The 22,138-nt window shown below is 41.9% G+C and overlaps 2 protein-coding genes across 4 annotated transcripts in view; both read left to right on the top strand.

Annotated features, from left to right (window-relative positions):
- Positions 1-1,520: 1,520 nt before the first annotated feature.
- Positions 1,521-6,928, top strand: c18h3orf33 (c18h3orf33 homolog (H. sapiens)). 2 transcript variants are annotated; one of them, XM_052077553.1, is made up of 5 exons: positions 1,521-1,723; positions 3,377-3,436; positions 4,220-4,379; positions 5,669-5,829; positions 5,902-6,928. In XM_052077553.1, exons 1-5 carry the CDS (start codon positions 1,586-1,588, stop codon positions 6,157-6,159), a joined length of 777 nt encoding a protein of 258 aa, XP_051933513.1. In that variant the 5' UTR covers positions 1,521-1,585; the 3' UTR covers positions 6,160-6,928. The 2 variants fall into 2 exon arrangements, with proteins under 2 accessions (XP_051933513.1, XP_051933514.1); XM_052077554.1 differs by lacking the exons at positions 1,521-1,723; positions 3,377-3,436 and having other exon boundaries at positions 4,290-4,876.
- A 2,015-nt stretch (positions 6,929-8,943) lies between these two features.
- plch1 (phospholipase C, eta 1) overlaps positions 8,944-22,138 on the top strand; it is a 58,367-nt gene continuing 45,172 nt past the window's right edge. The window contains exons 1-2 of one of the 2 annotated variants that reach the window (XM_052077432.1): positions 8,944-9,143; positions 17,564-17,653. In XM_052077432.1, coding sequence (XP_051933392.1) covers positions 17,575-17,653 — 79 coding nt within the window. In that variant the 5' untranslated portion in view covers positions 8,944-9,143; positions 17,564-17,574. Of the gene's footprint in view, positions 9,144-17,563; positions 17,654-19,000; positions 19,443-22,138 lie in introns of those variants that run through there. The other variant, XM_052077433.1, reaches the window with a different exon arrangement.

The following is a 22,138-nucleotide window of genomic DNA, read 5'->3' on the forward strand; positions in this document are numbered from 1 at the left end:
AATTTCTCCACCAAGTCAAATAATTCGAAATTATTGAATTATTTCAAATAACAAAGCAGGACCTGTTTTCACATTCCAAAAGTTTCCAGTCCTAGAATTCTACATTCTTCCCCCCACACATCATTCATTCACAGCGAAACAGTCAAAAATGTTCCACATTATTCTCATTCCAAATCCAATCCTATTCAGATCATTCGGAACACGCTGAGATCAATTTTCCGTATTCCAAGAATGTCCCCCTTCACATATTTTCACAATAAAATTCATAATACATAATTCTGTCCCAAAAATCATGCATTTCCCCAATTCCACGTCTCACTATAAAATTCACCAAATGTCAAACTTTCACATTAGAATTCCCACGTTTCAGAGATATTTTGCTGAACTCTTTCCCACTTCCATATTTCGTGACCAATTCAAACTATTCTATATTCTGAGAATTCTCACGTTCCCTAAATTCTACACTTTTCACAGTACAATTCCCACAATTTCACTGTTCACACAATTCAATGATGTTTTACATAATCCCCCTTCCACATTTCTTTACCAAATTAAACACTTTCAGGTTCAAATTATTAAACTTACTCGGAACAGCTAGAAAAAAAAATCTAATCAAATTCCCAACTGTTCTCAATAAAAACCCAAATTTAAGAGATACTAACACCACGCGTTCCATTTCTTGCCCAATTAAAACCATTGCAAATTCAAAAATTGACCTCATTCAGGCCATCTGAGGAATTATTTGCATTTCCGAAATGTATATTAAAAAACAGAAACAAAATGTCCAAATTGAAAAGGATATTATATATAGGCTACTAAACGTTTATTATTCACTCGTGTTAACACTTTTCTGAACAGATTAAGGCATTAGAAGTCTCAAATTGTATATTTCAACATTAGTTTCTCAGCATTTCAAAGTTAAGCTTCAGTTTTTCAACATTGTCTAGTTTTGGTTTTTGGTGGGGGGCACACGTGTCATTCATTGTGCAATGACTCATACCTGTAGTAGCAAATAATGTCAGATTTAAAATAAAATTTTGTGCTACAGCATTCACATTTCTTATATCTGTTCACCACAAATTTTAAAGGGAGTTGCAACAAAATAATGATGAGTATGTGATAATGAAAAAAATATATAAATGCAAAAACAAATACATAAAAATTTATTTGCTACATATTTTAATCTGAGATGCAAAATTATTCCTGTAACTATACATTTTTTTGGGCCATTACATTTTTCCATTAAAAAAAATTCTAAACATATGCTCTTTGTCAAATCGATGACATGATTTGCAAAACACCAAATCCAAATATCCTGTCGCTTAGTCTGGGGATTAAAAACACGTGAGTAAAAATATGTCTGAGCATATGCACCCGCCTCTTTACCTGGACAGAAGTATTCTTGTAATAAATACAGAAGAAAAATATTACAATATTTTACGTGTTTAATGACGCCTTTTCGTGCACTTGGACGTCAGCCTGTCATTTGCAAATGAGTCCACAGGGCGGAGACTGACGTGGGCGGAGAAAGAAGAAAGGGCGGGACTTCCGGCGACCGCAACTTTACAACCGACATGTCAACAACATGCGAGAGTCCAGCAGAGAAACACAAACTGAGGATGGGAGAAGGCACGAGCCACAAACACAGCGACAAAACAGGGCGTCACACAACATCGTGTCTACTATCTCTTGGTTGGTAGATGACAACCTCACACTCGTGCGGGTAGGAACCTCCTGAACGCGGACGTCGTACAACAATATGGTTCTTCCACTGATGTGAACACAACCTTAGGCACACTTATACGGTGTTATAATATCCATCCATCTATTATCCGAGTTGTTTGTCTTCACAACGGTCGCGGGCGTGCTGGAGCCTATCCCAGCTGGCAGTGGGCAGCAGGCAGTAGGCAAGGACACCCTGAAGTGATTGCCAGCTAATCGTAGGGTACAGATAGACAAACAGCAACTATTCACACTCAAAATCAAACATTTGGACACATTTAGAGTGTTCCATTGATCTACCATGCATGTTTTTGTAATGTGGGAGGAAACCGGAGTATCCGGAGAAAACCCACAGGGATTACATGCGAACACACAGGAAGGTTGGAGGCCGTAATCAAACTTTAGACCTATGTACCGTGAGGCGGACATGCTAACTACTTTTCCACCGTGTCACCCGTAATTACTAACACATCGGTAATCCAACAGATGGATTACAGCAAAAATAATTCTGGAATTTAACCTGTTTTATTGCAGTTCGGAGAATTGCAAATCTCACAAATCTCTCTCTCTCTCTCTCTCTCTCTCTCTCTCTCTCTCTCTCTCTCTATGTATATATATATATATATATATATATATATATATATATATATATATATATATATATATATATATATATATATTCATTCATTCATTCATCTTCCGAGCCGCTTGATCCTCACTAGGGTTGCGGGGGGTGCTGGAGCCTATCCCAGCTGTCTCCGGGCAGTAGGCGGGGGACACCCTGAATCGGTTGCCAGCCAATCGCAGGGCACACAGAGACGAACAACCATTCGCACTCACACTCACACCTAGGGACAATTTAGAGTGTTCAATCAGCCTCCCACGCATGTTTTTGGAATGTGGGAGGAAACCGGAGCACCCGGAGAAAACCCACGCAGGCCCGGGGAGAACATGCAAACTCCACACAGGGAGGCCGGAGCTGGAATCGAACCCGGTACCTCTGCACTATGAAGCCGACGTGCTAACCACTGGACTACCGGGCCGCTATATATATATATATTTTTTTTTATTTTAATTTTTTTTGTATAGGGCGACCGGTAGTCCAGTGGTTAGCACGTCGGCTTCACAGTGCAGAGGTACCGGGTTCGATTCCAGCTCCGGCCTCCTTGTGTGGATTTTGCATGTTCTCCCCGGTCCTGCGTGGGTTTTCCCCGGGTGATTCGGTTTCCTCCCACATTCCAAAGACATGCGTGGCAGGCTGATTGCACGCTCTAAATTGTCCCTAGGTGTGAGTGTGAGCGTGGATGGTTGTTAGTCTCTGTGTGCCCTGCGATTGCCTGGCAACCGATTCAGGGTGTCCCCTGCCTACTGCCCGGAGACAGCTGGGATAGGCTCCAGCACCCCCCTGTGACGCTAGTGAGGATCAAGCGGTTTGGAAGATGAATGAATGAATGAATATATTTGTATATATCGTGTCTGAATGGTGTCATCCAAATGCTTATCAGTCCATCAATTTTCTGTGTGTCGCTTGTCCATATTGGGGTTGTGGACAACATGCAAGCTCCACACATTCGAACCATTTGTACACAGCTTTATGCATTCTGTTTTTTGTGACAATGTCATGATCATAACACATCTCTTGTCTCACAAACAGAGCATAAGTGGCGGGCTTGCTCTTGCTGGGGTGATTCTAATTGCAAGGCGCATCAAACTGGTAAGAGTTCAACCTGTCACAAGAGTTCACACAGCAGCTTCACACACACAGTCAAACAGTCCACAAGTGGTGGTAACATTTACGGTCCAACCAGAATTTATGGAAAAACGTGACAAAGAAATTTACTTCGAGTGCAGACCAAGTGGGACATTATGCAAATCGAGCAACCTGGCCGACTTGTCACAATACACACCTAGCCCATATATAAAGGATGAACATATAAGGACTAAAGCTGAAGCAAATGAATCCACTTTAAATTGTTTCCAATGGATACATGTTTTTAAAATGAGAACAACTTGGAAATTAACCAAAATCATGGACCAGATTGAGTTCAACTTTTGAGATTCCGCTATAATTGATTGCATCCATTTCAAAAAGGAAGTCATTGACTGGGAAGCCTAACTTCCTTCAATTAAATTCCTGACAGGAAAAGCCTACTAGAACATCTAAAAATTACAGGTTAATCGGTGGGGCTTTAAATGTTGGCAGGTTTGTGCTGACTCCCATTTAACATAAGCTTGAATGTCTGTGTTAATTCTGAAGACAGCCACATTCCTAGTTCTAAGAGCGTGTACACACTTCTGCAACCACATCATCTCTGTTTAATTTTGCTTCCCCTCACAAAAAGTTACTTTTTTTTTCAATTGATCTGTACAGGCTGTAGCTCACAATAATTGGCGGAAAACATTTTGAAATGATTGATATTAGTCTCATCTTTTTATATCACAAAAACATGTAAGGTGTGTAAATGTTTTATATCTCCTGTAATGGTCTCTTCCTCAGATCACCAAATTTCAAGCAGCGTCTGAGATTCCCGCTCGTTTCATAGAGAACAACGTCAGCCTCCGCGGGATAGTTCATTCCGTCAAGGAGCAAAGCCTCCAAGTGGAACACGTGCCTATTTCTCTGCCTCTGTTGTCACCTTTACTCACCAAACACAAAGGTCATCCGTATGACATGACACGACACCAACTCCATCAATTTAATGTGCCAGAAACACTGGTAAATGCAAAGCATTAAATCCGCAGACTCCTTTTGTCTCTCAGTATGATTGCCTAATGTAGGAACATCAGCTTCCTCTTCTCATGTCACTGTGACATTTCTAGTGTGTATTCAGCACATTAGTTCAATTACCAAATCATGGCTAGTGTCATTTTGTGTGTGTGTGTGTGTGTGTGTGTGTGTTTGTGTGTGAGTGTCTTTATTTACGAATGCGCTCCATCAGCATCGTGAAGGACAAACTGGACTATCACGCCGTAAAAACTGCTGGCTTGTTCAGATGTCCCTGTCATGCACCGCAACCAGGACGAACTGCACGAGACTTCACATGTGTTCCTTATATACCAGTTGCAACTATGACTACTACAGTGAAACCTCCGCTATGCACCAGGGAGAGCGACCGAACCCTGTCGCAAATAATGACAATCCACAAATATGGTGGTGACTTGACATATGAGTGCCTGCACTTAACTTGATATAGTTTTTAATTCATGTAAAGTGCTCCTGATTGACCCCAAATAAGGTTACTCCAGTTGTAAGCAGGGCTACTATACTTTTGGGTTTATCATTTTATTTTTTGATTTCATTTTTACTTGTTCAAATTCAGTTATAATAATAATAAACCTTTATTTTCTCTCACAATGGAGACATTCCCAATTTACAGCAGCAAAGTTATAAAAGGAAGAAAGTAGAAGAACAAAAGGTACAGGAGCTGCTGTAAAGACAGCCACTCTCGCTGCGCCATCTTGAAGTCATAATAACATTAATTAGTTATTTTTAAATTCTTAAATTTGTAAATTTTTATCATGTAATTTTAAATGCTTTGTTTTAGTTAAGTTTTTATTATTGTTTATATTCGTTTTATTTTATTGTTTTTTAAGATGGGATATTCCTTGTCTGTCTGTTTTACAAAAGGTCACAGTGTCATAATAACTACAAAAATGGATTACCGGTAATTGAAAGGAATAAGCAGATGAAGAACCCTATTCAAATCAAATACTGGTAGGATATAACAGTTCACAGACTTTGAAGTGCAATAAATGCGCTGCGTTGGCATGAATGGATGGATGGATGGCTGGATAGATAGATGAGATTGATATCTACACTATTAATATATTTTGTTACATTCCCAGTAAATTAAAAAAAAATAGAACAGTAAACATTGTGGTGTGGACCCTTTGGTGTGTGTGTCCAGTTTCTGTACTTAAATATTGTGTTCATTTGTGTGGCCAGGTGGACCCTCCACATCCTTGCTTGTGAACCTGGCCGGCGTGGATCTGACAGCAGATGGCAAGTTATGGCTCCAGAGGAGCGTACTTCCCACTCAGACGGTGTGGTTGAAGCTAATTAGTCGACAAGACGACACGCTGCACTGTTTTGTGACTCTCAACAAGGTGAACTTTTCTTTTCTCCCATCAAATAACCCAAACAATGTTTATTCTACTTGTGCTCCCTCTGTTGTCCAGCAGGGGTCGTCATGGCGCCGCTCAGTGAACGAACAGGCCCTGAGTCTGGGTCTCGCCCGCACTGCTCCGGTCACTGGCCTCTCGCCAGACACTCGCTTCTACTGGCGTCTGCACAAGCGGCTGCACAGGGCAGAGGTCAAAGCTGAGAAGAAGCGTTTGGGTCTGTGGAAGGAGGAGAGCCAATGGAAGAGGGTCGTCAAGACTTTGCGGGACAATGCATTATTCCGACTGATACGGAGGATCTTTCGGAAGACCTGATGAGTAGATACAACCTCTTTGTTTTGTTTTTCTTTTGTGAATTAATTTCCATTTAAAGTAAATACAATCCATGTCAAATTTTGGTCGCAGTTAATAATGCCAGCGAATGAGAAACATCAAACATTCAGTGCAATGGTTGACTGAATTATCCATTCATCCATTTTCTAATCCGCTTATCCTCACGAGGGTCGCGTGGCGTGCTGGAGCCCATCCCATCTGTCTTCGGGCAGTAGGCGGGGGACACCCTGAACTGGTTGCCAGCCAATCGCAGGGCACACATAAATGAACAATCATTCGCACTCAGAATCACATCTAGGGACAATTTAGACTGTCCCAATAACCTGTCATGCATGTTTTTGGAATGTGGGAGGAAAGCGGAGTACGCGGAGAAAACCCGCGCAGGCACGGCGAGAACATGCAAACTCCACTGAGGAAGGCCGAAGCCGGAATCGGATCCTGCACCTGTGCACTGTGAGGTGGACGTGCTAACCAATCTACCACCATACCATCCTTGAGGGAATTAATTATTAACTTTTTGCACTTGGGGATTCAGTAGCTTGCTCAAGGACACTTGGACATGGTCGCAATGGCCGGGGATCAAATCACCAAACTCTAGGTTGGAAAGCAACCACTCTGTGCATTCAGACATTTAGCTAACATCAAAATAAAGAAAAAGCCAAAAGGAACTTCTAGCATTCTATAAAATTATGCTTATAAAAACATATATACTGGTACGTATACTGGTGCAAATAAAAGAATCCAGTTTAAACATTTTGTTATCACTCTTCCTTCTTCGGTGCTTCCTGTGCTGCTCATTCAGTTGGGCCTGACTTGGCCAGCTCCTCTCTCACCTTCTCAATACGGAAGTAATATTCGTCAATCTTCGCAGAGGGTAAATAATATATGCCTCTTAGTACCCAGTTTGTGTAAATATATCCATTGTTTAAAGGGTAACAACACCAACACAAACATGCTAATTGTTAGCCTACGTGCTTACCGTGTTTCCCAACGGATGTTAATAATGCTAGCGGAATAAAACACGCAGTTCTCTATGTTTTATTGAACATAAAACATATACAGTAATAATTTGACAGAAAATAAGGTAGATAAAAAAGTAAAAAGAAAGAAATCAGTCTTCATTCAACACAGTTATTATGTTCAAGGAGTAGGATGAAGTAAAAAACTTATCTAGTCCTACCCCGTTATGTGTTTATATCTACTAAATCATTTTTATACCAATCAGAAAAGAAAAATGTTTGAAAAAACTAAATGTTTATGGTTAGTTTGATAGTAACTTCATCTGAGGGTGGCAATCTTTTTTTTTTTTTTGGAAGAATATTTACTGCTATTTACTCATCTGCAAACTGCGGAGTCACTTGCCATTATACTTTTGCATGCCAAATTTGTGTTCACAAGTCAGAGCAAAAAAAATCAGTGTGTATGTGTGCCTCTGGATACCGCATGGTCCACTTGCCCCTCCTGTGAGATCACTGTTGCTAGAGAGCCACTCAATGTGAAATACAAAGCCTACTGCGACCCCATGGGAACCTTGTATGTGTGTCTGTGGGGACGTAGGGTTGGGATCCTAATGGATGCATTAGCGTCGAAATACGAGAAGAAAATTATGTCAATTGCCCACAAAGCAAAATATGTTTTACCTAATGAGTGATCACTGTCAAACAGAGCAAATTCCCTGCATCTGTGTTTACATGCGGACCAAAATGACACCACACAGAGGCTTTTCTGCAAATGAGACCAGAGCGTGTTGTGTCCCGTGAGGGTGCACTGAAGCACTCAATCCCAACGGGCACACAAGGAGATTAGTGGCGGCCGAGGAGGAGAAGGCGGAGGAGGAGGAGGAGGAGGGTCACAGGCGGATTTTTGGTCACCAAGCACAAAAGACAAGAGGAGGAGGAGTCACCAGGGTAAGCGAAAGGAGGTGAAAGGGGGTGTGCGTGTGTGTGAAGAGCATGGACAGAGGGAGTGTGGGGGGCGTTGATGAATCAACCAGGGCCTTCCTTTGTTGTGCAAATGTCACGAGTGACTGTTAAGGCCGAGGAGGCTCGCTATTGGATGTCTGGTTTAAATTGTAAGGTGCATCTGTGGGCTGCCAGACTTTGTACTGTCACACTGAGAGGAGTGGGAAGGAAACCATGGCCGAGTTGCACTAAGGCAAGTCCTCAAGTTTTTGGAATATGGGAGGAAACCAGAGTACCCGCAGCAAACCCACGCAAACACGGGGAGAACGTGCAAACTACACACAGGAAGGCCTGAGCCGCAATCGAACCCTGCACCTCTGCACTGTGAGGCCGACGCGCGAACCAGTTTTCCCACCGTGCCATTTGTTGATTATAATTGTATTAATTATAAATAATGGATTTTAACAATGAACATTCACTATTTATAATTAACAATTTCCCATACCTTCCATATACACATATAAACATTTAGTTTACCTCATTTACGAATTACCCAATCTTTGCATCCCCCAACCTTCCAAGTTAAAGATGGGTCTCTAAATATTTTTTTCTCACATAAATTACCTTGTAACTGACACTTTTAATGAACAAGAACAGTAACCGAATGAACAACTTTCCCATAAATATGTTTTTTTTTTGCGAAACGGGGCTCTCCTTCTCTGATACTGTGAAGTGACTGAATCCACTCTAGTGAATCCACTCCATGTTTTCCAGGTCACGAGTGTTTCCACACCAGGAGCACTGTTTGAATAAGGCACCATGCTTGATTGAGGTGGTGGTGGTGTTGTTGGTGGCTGCTACCTTGCCCACACACACACACACACCACAAAAGTCCTGTTGGGTTTCTCTTCACATGTGAAAGCAAAACCAGTGGCAGCATCCATGACTTCTGCGACATATATAGTAGACAGTTGTCTTGGACACACTATGGATGGATACCCGAAAGAAGGAGAATTCTGCTGAGGATGTCAGGACTTTGTGAGGGAGCTGTCAAGAGCTGAAAAGGTAAGTAAGCTGAGAAAAGAACAAAACACTGCATGGCATCTGCTTTATTAGTGGCCATTTGGACACTGTAATCAAGTTAATGTTTGTCAGTAATCGACACACATAATTAGTTTGGGGCCGGGTGGGACTGTTTTATGGAGTAAATCAGAATAAAGTACATTTGATACATGGTTCAGTTTTTTTCCTGCACTTTTGGAACAGTTTAGCAGCCCTAAAAGAGGCCTGCCATCTTCCACCCCCCACCCCTCTTTTTTTTAAATGCAATCACTAATTAAAGATTGACTGCTCAGTGCTGAGCTCACATGTGGCTGTTTGTCGCCATTGTGCCTCAACAGCAGATATTTTCAGCAGCAGGACAGCTTAACAAAGACCTTTACTACACTCAAGCCGGTAGTCATCCCAGACATGGGGGCACCCACCCCCCAGCTAGAGAGACCCGATTCCTTGGGGATTTTTCTACAATTTGAATTGAGTGGCTCTCTGTAGTTGGATAATGAGGAGGATAAAGTGAATTAAAGAGACAGGAGGCAATTTGGGGCGGAATTGGGGGGGGGATGTTACGTCATCCAAACATCAAGCCCAGTGTATTATTTGTTTTTAATATTATTTAATAAGTGAGCCAGTGCCATCATGCGGCAACGTGCATTGGCGAGTAGGGCGATGGAACCTATGCATGGACTATGTATGGTCAGTGAGAGCATGCTTTTTCATGGCACATCCGAAGAATGGGCATCAAAGTTTTCAACGCTCATTAGCTGACATAGTTCATGTTGGGTACCACTTATTTGCGAAGAATCACTGAAATAATGAAGTGATATAATAGTGAAAATAATAACGTGCATAATGTGACAGTGTTCGAAACGTTTATTTTGATTTTTATCAAGTGCAATGCATTTGGTGAGGATCATGTAACTTTTCATGCAGTTACATTTGATCTTTTCGAAGTGTTTGATTTCAAGCATTTATTTTGATCCAATTTCATTTTAACATGTGAAATACTTTTATTGCATAATTATTTTACTAATGCATTGAATGTATAGTTATGTTGGTGATGATTAGTAAAATCAATCAAACTCCAATCAACATTGGGATGTTGTAGAATGCATTTGCATTTCACATAGGCTGCAGTTTTAAAAAATTTGTTTTATGTATACACACATATGATCTGCTTTATCCTCACAAGGGTCGCGGGGGGGGGGGGGGGCGTCTTCCGGCAGTAGGCGGGGGACACCCCTCCGCCCCTTTCAGAAAATGGATGGATCATATTTTTTCATGGCCGTATTTTGTATCCTCCACCTCTGCCATGGAGTTCTTATTCGTGCATGTGTGTGTGTGTGCGTGTGTGTGTGCGCGCGCGTGAGATGGAATGTTTCAGTCACAAAGTGACTCCCTTGTTGTGACGAGAGTAAACTATTGTGAGCAGTGTACCAGTTTGCTAGTGTAGAGTTGTAGGACGGGGTAACGCGAGCCGCTCCATGTGGGCGCTCTGAACTCTCATGAATAACTGAAGCTTCCACAAGCAATGTTGGACAGATGTGAGCGTTGATCTGATGGTTAAGAATATTGACCATTATAACCTGCATGACTCTGATGGGAAAAAAAAATCTTTATTTTGAGGGGGAAAGTAAAAATAAACAATTGAGTTGTGTGCACTTGTGTTAGATTATGCACTTCATATTGTACCTGGTGTAACATGAGCTTTGATACTAGAACTAAAGATCAGTCAATTACAGTGGTAACTCCAAAGTTGAACACAATCTGAGCTATAATGCTGGTTACCTTCCAAGCTGTTCTCATTACAATCGATGTTCCACATAGAAATGATTATGTGATCGAATTTCAAGCTGCTTCATTTGTTCTAGGTCTCAGTACATACAAGTTCATGATTCAAATGCTTACTGATCTGATGTCTGATGAAATTTGCATGATGTCACACATGGTTTGAACTCCAAGTTTATTTTTTGAGGAATTTTCTTCTAGAAAAGTTTGCTTCAACTTCAAATTGTACCACCACTTTTGTCACGTTTCAACGGCTCCAAATGTCGAACTTTGGACCCGGTAATTTAACACTGACTTTATTCCTGCCGTACTTCCTTGTGACTTGAATTTATGTCACACTTACAGTGTGTTCCTCCCAGTTCTGGAGGAATAGACGTGAAAGTTGAGAGTATTTGAAATAGATCTGAAACCTGACACACATCTCATTTCTTCCATAAAGCAAGACAGGACCACACACATATGATCCATGTACTTCATTTATTATTCATTTAATTACCTTGTTTTCAACAATTCCAAGATGTATATGGAAAGAGAGCGCGACAGATCCACATTTTTGTGGTTTTACGACTGCAAAGCTCGTGAGATATCCCGCATGACTATCTGCGACCCCCCCCCCCCCCCCCCCCCACCGTAACGTGACTCTGACCCCTCAGTAACCTCTCTGTTTCTTCCAGGCGGTCTTATCAGGTCAAAGACCTCTGGGAAGCAGACCTTGCTTGACCATTTTCATTCTTTCTCGCTGTCCTATCTCATACAGGTTTACAAAAGGATCCTCAAAATGGTTACGAACCTTGTACTGAATTGGTCCCTTAAATTGAATGAGCAGCATCGCAGAAAGCCTTGTAGACTACACAGTTTTCCTAGACTGCACTTAAAATTGGATTGAACGAGAAAGCATTTACTGATGATAACGGGTTCTACCAAAATAGATGAAAATTACCTCTAAATTTGACACACCACAAAGAAGTGTTGCGAACAGCCCCGCCAAATTTGAGTGATGGAAAAAACGATGCCCGTGACACTCGTGAGGACAAGCAGATTAGAAAATAGATGGATGGATGGATTTAAAAAACAATGTCAAATATGTAAAACAAGTAACAGAAATGACTGAAACACTGAATTCATTGAAACCAAGCCTCGTTCAGCTGTCAACTGTCAATCATACAGTCTACCTCTACTTCGACGTGGAACACTGGATGCTACCTTGTATTGCATCTTTCATCGGCTTCCACATCGTGACGTGATTGAAAACGTAGCTGCTTAAAGCCTCCAGTGGCTGAAAATGAATTGCAGCAGACCCTCGCAGATCTTTTTGACGCTGTGACTATGAGGCGCTCTAAAGTGGCCCTGTCAGTCCAGAGCCTTGGCGCACATGCTGGCTTTCAAGTCAGACTTTTTTTTCCTGTTCATCACACACTCCCTTCTCTCCATGATGTACACGCACTCACTCGAGGCTCTCTAAAGCAGGCATGCCAGCAGGCTATCCAAAGGGAAGACTCATTTTCGGGGTGTAGTCGTAGCCAATCAGCACACTGCATGTCACAATTGCTTATGTGAACAAAGGCGCTCAAGTTCTTGTGTAGTTGGGGAGGGTTCACTTTTGTCGCACTGCAAAGTGTGTGATGGGGTGCCGGTTTAGCCATGCCCCCCAAATTGCAAAAAGCTAAAATAGTGAAAAACTATTAAATTTTCAATCTCCACAGTTGCGTACTAGATAGTTCTCAGCATTTGCATGTTTCAGCAATTACCGTCAAACATGCATAATGTTTTTAGAAACGAATCCTCTGAATCCACTTCATATTTGCGCTCAGGAGCTTCAAACAGAAATCTAGGGAAAAGCCTCCTAGTGAAATACACGTGTCCATATTCTTACTACTGTTACTTTAAATTAAATTACATTTGAAAGGAAAATTGATGCTGAGCTTTGACTGACACAGGCACAGATGTATTAATTTGCAGTGTTCTTAAAAGGGGAGCAGTATCCTATTGCAGAATACCTAAGAAGACTTTTTCAGATGTACCAAATGATTTGATTTTATAAACTGCATCAAGATAAATCAGACTTTATGTCATTGACTTGACCTCTGTTTTCCGCCAAAGCCACTCAGCCTGTGCGTCTGTGTGTGTAGCCGCCAACAGACTGTTTGCTCTCTCTTCTGATAACTGTTTAACAAGCTATTACAGGTCAGGTCACTCCTTCACTGTGCGCAACAGCATGGCCATCTCGCTCATTATGTCTCTCATTGTTTACTTTTGCTGCAGGAGGATGTCGATTGAGACATTTTTCCGTCCTTTGCGCTGCTCAGGACCGAAACGGTTGTACTCACTTGATGCGAGTTGGTACTATTTCTAATGGCTGGCATTGCTTGTCTAAAAGATTAATAATTTCCCCCTAATTGTAACATGCGCAGCTAGAAATTGGCAAAAGTAAAGACACTTAGAGTATATTCTGTACCTCTGACGTCCACAATGCCCAATGCAAGCTTTTTTTGCTGCCTCCTGTCCCCTTTCAAACTCACAATTTCTTGCAACCCTCAGTTTCCTCTCAGATAAGATTATTTTTTTTTTCCATGATTGTTTTTTGTATCAACAGGCTGTGTGCAACTGTTCCATGTATTTGCAACAGCGCTGACTCTGCATTCAAGACAGGAGGGGCAGTGCCCTACCAGATTCAGAAAATGTAGCCATTTTTCTTTTTATTATTATCCTGTATTTTATATTTAATACAGAGCAGTTATTTATCAATTAAACTGTCAGAAAAATATATATCTATATATATATACTGTATCTTTGTGAATATTGTTAATTATTCTTCACTCTTCTTCAATCATTTCTGTCAAATAGTCAACATTCTAATGAACTGCTCAAATGTGACCAGTAAAAAGAATCCCAACAATTGTGTTGATATGACATAAGTGGTTGGCACTGCACCATTTTTTCCCCATTTTATATTACTCTACTGATTTATGATGTATATTTAGTAACATTTGAGTGGAAAATGACTGACATTTGCTTAATTTGCAAATGACAGCTGGTGGCATTAAAATAGTGTGCTATGTGACATGTGTCAATATGGGTGGGACAGATGCTGCTCCTTTTGTTCCCGGAGTTATCAGGTCATTGTCTTATTACGTGAATGTAATGGGTCATTTGGCCCATGTGGATGTGACATGCAAACTTAGATTTCTCATAGCCATGTGCTAGCAAGACAATGGCTACTTCAAACAGGTCAAAGACAGTGATAAGTGGTAAACCGGTACTTTGATGAGGCCAAACATCCACTATGAATGTTAATCGTAAGATACAAACACTTTTGGTTTTGCATCTTTTTGATCTATCTGGGCGTGGTGGTTAGCACGTCAACTTCACAGTACAGGGGTACCGGGTTCAATTCCAGCTCCTGCTTCCCTGTGTGGAGTTTGTATGTTCTCCCGGGTCCTGTGTGGGTTTTCTCCGGGTAATCCGATTTCCTCCCACATTCCAAAAACATGCATGGCATGCTGATTGAACGCTCAAAATTGTCCCTAGGTGTGAATGTAAGCGCGGATGGTTGTTCTTCTCTGTGTGCCCTGCGATTGGTTGGCAACCGGTTCAGGGTGTCCCCCACCTCCTGCCCGAACAGGGCTGGGATAGGCTCCAGCACCCCCCGCAACCCTTGTGAGGATAAGCGGATCAGAAATTGGATGGATGGATGGATTGATAATCTGTCTGGATTCATTATATCCGGTCGTTTGTCAATCCAGCCCCAGACAAATAACCATTCCCACTCTCATCCACACCTATGGACGGTTTAGTCGTCAATTACATGCATGCTGATTGGAATATAGGCAGGCGTGTTTGATTCAGTTGTGTGACTTCACTTTATCTTGAATGTCCACCTCAGTAAAACGCTCACTCGGGGGCATCATCAACCTATTTCCTGTCAGGGTCATGAGCGATGGCGTGCAACAGCAAGTGTGTTGCGGCAAAAATGTTATTATTTTCAAGCTGGCTTGCTTTCCCAGGAGGGAGAACTGAGTAGTTTTCCGTAAGGTTTGAGACCCCAATGACAGATGAGAAGCCTCCTCGGGTTACTTGCACTTATATGCAGGAGAGCAGGAAGGTGATTTGTATTCTTCCTAGTGATGTGAATGTGAAAGTGGACACACACTGTACACATTTTAAACCTGTTTCCAGGTGTCTAAAAATATGCTCGTGTACTGACTCAATGCAACTGCACGTTGATATTGAAGAATTGGCTGATTAACTGGTGTTTGGAAAAAAAAAAACCTTGCTTGTCACAAGATAATTCACAAATTAGACTTCGACTAAGAGCAAGCCGTTTAAATGCATCACAATTGCTAACCTGTTGCTCTTTCAATTCTGATGTCATTGAATGAGCGTTTTGGCCACACTGTTCCCTCCTATGATCAAAATGAAAAAAAAAAACTATTCGTTATTAAACAATCAAAAAATATTTTGGATTACATTTGAATGCAAAATACAATGTATTAGATTAATTGAGGGATGGTGCACCCATGTGGTATGGGGTAGGGGGAGCTTCTGCTTGATGGTACCTCTGTGTGACAGTGTTTTACATAGAAAGTCAGGCTGTCGTTTGAAAGTCTGGATCTTTGCCCACCTGAGTTGGTCATGCCATGGGTGAAAAAAAATGATATCCGAGTGTTTATTTCGTTAGTTATCCCCTCAGTTATGCAGCAATGGGTCACTCAATAGACCCAACTACTGTATTTGTATACGAGGTATTCAAACGTCAGTTTTCCTTTATGTCCCCTTTAATAATTGACATAATAATAATAATAATGTTACACTAATTTGGGCACTCCGTTGACTTTCTGCCTTTTTGGCTTCACAATTGTAATCGTACTGTACAATCAAGCTGTCATTTATGTAAAAGCTGCCATGCCACGTGCCTGATCCAAACAAAATAAAGAAGAAAGTACCCTGTCATTAGCTTTTTTAGGGTCTTAATGAGGTGGTGCTATGAAAACAAACGGTAATTTGGAAACATGCTGGTATAATTAAGCAGAGGGCCACATGAGGGGAGTGTGCGCCGCAGAGGGCTCCAAGCAGCTATTAGACATGAAAGCTTCTTCACTTTGTCCAACATGAAAGAATGAACTTAATAGGAATTTTCAAAGTGTTTCAGAAAGGTTTTCACAAGGGAAAATGTGGGTGTTGAAAGCTTCCTTCATGGGGACGACACCATTGTGATAAAAGTATGGGTGGGGATCACTTTCACCAAAAACATGGGTGCGATGACTCTGAAAAAGTCACCGATCAATGAGAATTAAAAAAACAAAAAGAAGCCAAATTAAAAAAAAGCCTAAAATGCTAAATATCTGCTAAACCAATCCAAGCAAGGTGTGACACCTATCACCCGAGTCATTTTCCAGCGTCCGTCCCTGTGGCTCTACTTGACAAATATTCTCTCTCTCTCTCTATCTGGAATCTAATGTACCGTATTGGCCCGAATATAAGACGGTGCTTTATGCATTGGAATAAGACTGAAAAAATGGGGGTCGTCTTTTTTCGGGGTCTAGACATTATACCCATTCACGATGCTAGATGGCGCCAGATATCATTGAAGCGAATGCTGAACTTGACTCCACAGGCCAAAGTGAACCCCTGTCACGAAGAATAAAAATAAAAAATAGCGGTAGCACAAAGAAGAAAAATAAAAAATAGCGGTAAGAAAGAAAAGAGAAGAAAATGATAGAAGAGACAAAAGAAAATGGAGAAACGTAGCGATAATCTGGAGAAAATTGGGTCAAAGATCGGCCAGGTTAACCTGCAGCTGAGGAGAAGTTACGATGTCATTTACATTTCAAAAGCCAGAAGCCATTCAGTTACGAATGTGATTGCACTTTAGTTTACATATTTAAATCTTCAGATATTAAGATTTAAATGAGGCAAAATAACATGCTTTTTCTATCAAATATATTGTTTTCATCATTTGTTTCAGATGTACCGTAATTTTTTTCTGTATAAAAATTAATTTGGTGTTTAAAAAGTCTTTTTTCAAACTTGAGTCTTGAAAAAGAGGGGGTCGTCTTATAATCAGGGCCAATGCGTTCTATTCTTTTCTATTGATGGGCCCTAGCATCTAAGACTGTTCAAAACCCCAAACTATTATAACCCTGACACACACACACACACACACACGCACACACACACAGAGTGCTTATGGCAGTTCTTTGGACGGCCAAGGGAAAGCACTTGACCACTGACCTCTCAGAGCAGACATCCCCTCGATTCAGCAGCCTCCAGGCGCCAATAACTCACTCGGAGACTCGGTTCCCTTTTAGATCTATAGTGCGTGTTTGTGTTCGGTGTGTGAATGGGGGACGTCGTACATCACAGTGGGACAGACAGGCAACAGGTGGCGAATGAAAAGTGATCAGGAGGATGTACAGTGGTGGAAAGCGGGAGCAACATGAGAGTTGACGTCAAGGACAACATGTGCTCAGAGCGACGTGGAAAATCGGCGTCAATCAAGAACATGTCGGCCCGATGAGTTAGCTGTCCCTGTCAGTCATATTTTATATGTACGCATCGTGTTCTTTGTGCCAGTACTGCCAGATATTGTATCAGTAGTGTGACTAAAAAGGTGACATGGGCTAATTTATTGTCCTTTTCAGATCCTCTCGTCATGAGTGCCTGGATGGTGAACAGAAAAGGGGAGCCGCAGTACCGCCGTCACTTTCTCACCAACAATAGTGTCTCACAAGGTAAAATGTCACAAATGTAGTAGTAAAAGTTATTATCGATATTTTGATGTGTCGGGAACAAGGTAAGTAACAGCAACATTCATCTTCTTAGGCTAACTTTGTTTAATTTTACCAGAATTTGCGACTGTTCTGATGATTATGTAGGATTTTATCAATACCATGTGGTGGTGCCTTACAACACTCCTCACACTGTCTCCAATCATCTTCCCCCCCTTTGCAATGAAATGCCAACTAGCCAAGTTGGGTCACCCGCATCACGGTGCAGTTAAAAATCTCAGCCTATGACACACTTGAGCATATTTTCCAACCCAAATTGAGATAGTTAAAAAAAAAAATTAATCCTTTCAAGCGCCTCGGTTCTGTTATAAAATCCAACTAAATTGTCACAAGTTCATGTGGAACGACGACGTGGTGCACATAGCAATGAACAGTAGAGGGAGACTCCTCACCACTATTGTGTGTGTGCATCTCTGCCTAATGGCAGGTCCAATCCAGACACATCATGACGATAAATCGGCATCACTTGAAGCTATTTTGTTTGATTGGTGAGCCTTGCACACAAATCCCTTGCAAATTTGTGATGCTTGCTGCACACAAAGATAACACATTGCTAATGTCGTAGCGTGTGCTGGTCTTTTATTGTGAAAAATGGAGTAGCTTACAAATATAATGGAGGTATTTTAGATTCGACCTCGCTTTCTTTCAATGTGTGTATATCTTCCTGTTAGCCACTCCTCACTCCATCTTTCTTTTTTTTTTCCTTTTGAGCGTAGAGTGACTATGGCAATAAAGGAGTGGCGGCTCAGGGAACATAATAAATCGACCACAAAAGAAGATTGAAGGAAGAGGGTGTCACAAAGTGTGCAGTGTCAGAGGTGTCGGCCTAAATCAAAATGGCTAATTAGGGGAAAGCAAGCAGCACACACACACACACACACACATCCAAGTGATACATTGCACTAATTGATTTGGTGATGACCTCTGCGGCTGACTTTTTGTGTTTAAACACTACTCTGTGTGCTGTAATATGTGTTTCTATGTACATTTGTAATTGTCCTCCTGCATGCAATCCTAAATTAAATGCCTTTAATGTGAACAATGCCGTGAAGGAGACTAATGTGGAGGGGACACAAATGGGGGGACTTTCATCAGGGTAATGTCTCTAGGCTGCACACACACACACACACACACACACACACACATATGCACTCACCGCACACGCGCTTCCAGAAAGCCAAATAGAGGAAGCATGCCTGGATTCAACATAATGTAAAATGGGTCACTGTTTTGGTGCATTGGTGTTTCTTTCAACACACACACACACACACACACACACACACACACACAGGCTGGACCCTTTGCACTCAAGTGTGTATGCTTGCGCATCTTCTGTCGTCCTTATCACGCGCACACAGACACGCACAGACATACTGATTCTCACCCTCGAGCGCCCAGTCAGTCACTTGGTGGTATCGTGGCGCGTGTGAGAAATCGGCTTACACGCTGAAGACAGCGAGGAGCGGATGTGCGCGCGCCGCCTGTGGATGTGAACCCACAACGCGCACAGGAGCCAGGTGTCGAGCAGCTTGCTTTCTTTAGTGTTTCTATGATTTCATTCTGGTGGAAAAAAAATGACCAATTCCTAATTTGAATCATGACTGGACATGTGGGTTAGTCGTGTGTGTTTTTCGTGACCGGTGCATCATGGACCTTAAAGCGCATGGAGGGAGCTTGTGAGATAACTCAATGGCAGAACTTGAAGTTTGCAGGAATCTCAGTTTGGAGAGAGGTAAGTAAGAGTCTTGTGATGATGATTTATAATATTCAAGTGAGTCATGCTCTTCCAGATGTGTGTAAACTCTCCATAGCGCACTCAACCCGATGGCGCCTTCCGCTGTTTTTGACTGTGGCTGGGAGTTGAATTACATAACATGCAATAATGCAACGTGAACCGCTTGGTCAGTGACTGCAAAATGTATGTCGGGAACGTCCCTTTGGTCCGTGTCACTAGGGGGCAGGAAAGCCTCAACTTGTCAGCCCACTGAAAGCAGTGAACGTGTCTGAGATGCCCAAGACTCTTTTGCTGCATTTTGGGTGAAAAAGGCTGTCACGTGAGACATTTCCATCCTCTTTTTGGACAATAATATAGGGTTTTTTTCTTGGCTTGTCTTTTGTTTTCTGCCCGAGTTTTCATTCAATTTGTTGTACGAATACAAGTAGAAAATCTTTTCATCCCCCACGCGTGGGAAATGGCTTTCCCTTGATAAATGTGATTGTAAAATGTGTCTCCTCCTCCGTGCTGATGCCCCATGATGATGATGATGATGATGATGGATCTCAGCACGTTGCCACTCTCTCCCGTCTTGCTCTGCGTTGCCCCGGGCCAGAGGAGACAGCAAAAAAATCACCAGGGGAGCGCTCGCATCCTCGCCCTGTGCATCCTCTTTCGAGTGAATTTCCTTCTGTTCTGCTTCTGCTCTGCTTTGTATGGAAAACATGTGCTGAATCATACAAGGAACAACCAACAGCTGGCATTTAATATCAGTCAGGCTATTTTATGTCGACAGTGGAAGCGCTTAGTTTTGAACTCAATGGCATTAAGGGATTGCTGGTCGACAATTTGTCCTAATAGGAAATAATGGAATCATCCACCGTTACCTTTGTTGACCGCACAGGTGAATTTTTAAGCCAGTGGATTCCCAACCAGTGTGTCATGTCACATTGGACGAGATGACAGAATGTCTGTAGTCAACATGTGCATCTACAATACATTTTATTACATGTTTGGTCATGTAAAATATGTGCCTTGGCTCAGTAAAGAGTAGGAACACAATTTTAAGCAATGTTTCAACATTCTTTATTTTCAAGTGTAAAAATAAGTTAACCGCTGTACTATTAGGACATAAAAACAGTCAGTCTTAACTTTTATGTTGTGGGCGCACCGAGTTACTTTGCATACATAAACTGCAAACTTTTAGTCTTGGTTACTTAGGTCCAAATTAGTTAAATGATGCAGGAATTACAACAGTTTGTTTCCATGCCACTCACTTTTTAAGGGACCAAAAGTGATGGGACAAAAAAAAAACAATCGGAATTCTGACTTTCACAGTTTAATATTTGGTTGCAAATATTCTGTAGTCAATTACAGACTGAAGTCGGAAATGCATAGATTTGAGCAGACGTTGCATTTCATCCCAGGTGATGCTCTGCCAGGCCTTCTGCTTCAATGGTCTTAAGTTCCTGCTTGTTCTTGGGGCATTTTCCCTTGAGTTTTTTTTTTTTATTCACCAAGTGAAATGGATGAATGAATTGGACTGGAGTTAGTAAATTCAGCACACATTCCAATTCTTGCCTGAGGAAATACTCGGGTTGCTTTTGCAGTACGCTTCTGGACATTGTCCATCTGTACTGTGGAGCGCCGTCCAATGAATTCTGAAGCATTTGGCTGACTCTGATCAGCTAATATTGCCAAAAACACTTAAGAATTCATCCTGCTGCTTCATCATCAATACATACAAGTGGACCAGTTCCATTGGCAGCCACACATGCCCGCTTGACCACAGCACTGCCAACCATCATGCTTCACTGATGAGGTGGTACAAATCATCTTGTAAAACTCAACCGAACTAATTGCAGATTGTGCTCGCCTCCTGTTTGAGTGGGTACACTTCTGCTCTTAACATCCCCCTCACTTCTTAATAACCCACCCAGAAGCTTGTCCTGTTTATTAACACATCTCGCACCCATCCGGTGCGTCCGGATGAGCATCCATGCTTCTTCCGAGGCTCCTGGAGATCAGTTGGTTTGTTTGACTGAGTAGCTGCGCTGCCAAAGATGCTGAATCTCAATCTGCTCACAGTCATGCAGCCTTTGCGAAGACGAAAGGGCCATCTTAAACCACACAGGGGGAAATCCACATCAGGATGTGCTGACATGTACGCGCACATGCACGCATGCCTTAATGAAGACTTCAGTTCCCCCGCTTTGATGTCGGAACTCAATTCCTCCACTCGCGACTTAAGCGCCGCCTTGAGCGCTTCCTAATTAGCAGAGGAGAGTGACTGTGAGATAAGAGCGTGTTTGTCTTTTAGTCATTTCCCAATGTTTCTCAACCTTTCATGTTGCCAATGGGATAGCATATTTTTTCTTTTTTTTGGTTTTATTTTTCCTTCAAAAGGTTTGGGACTAAAGGTGCTCACATTCTGCTTGTTAGCGATTGGTATGTATAACTGACAGGCGTGTCTTATTGCCCTTTACATTGATTATTCAAACAATAAAAATGCTCCATGGTCATGGTTTCGTTTCTGATTTGTGGTTTGCCTGTGAAGACTACAGTAAAAGATGTAACGGCGTCTAGTGGAGAGTGGCCCGAATAGAAGTCTTGTGCTCCCTCCTACATGTTCCAGTTTTAGAAGCGGGCAGGAGCATTTTGAACCAAGTAGAGATGTTTGAGGAAAGAATAGGCAGGCCAAGCTGGAAATTTGC

This window comes from Hippocampus zosterae, chromosome 10, assembly GCF_025434085.1.
Source record: "Hippocampus zosterae strain Florida chromosome 10, ASM2543408v3, whole genome shotgun sequence".
Lineage (NCBI taxonomy): Eukaryota > Metazoa > Chordata > Actinopteri > Syngnathiformes > Syngnathidae > Hippocampus > Hippocampus zosterae.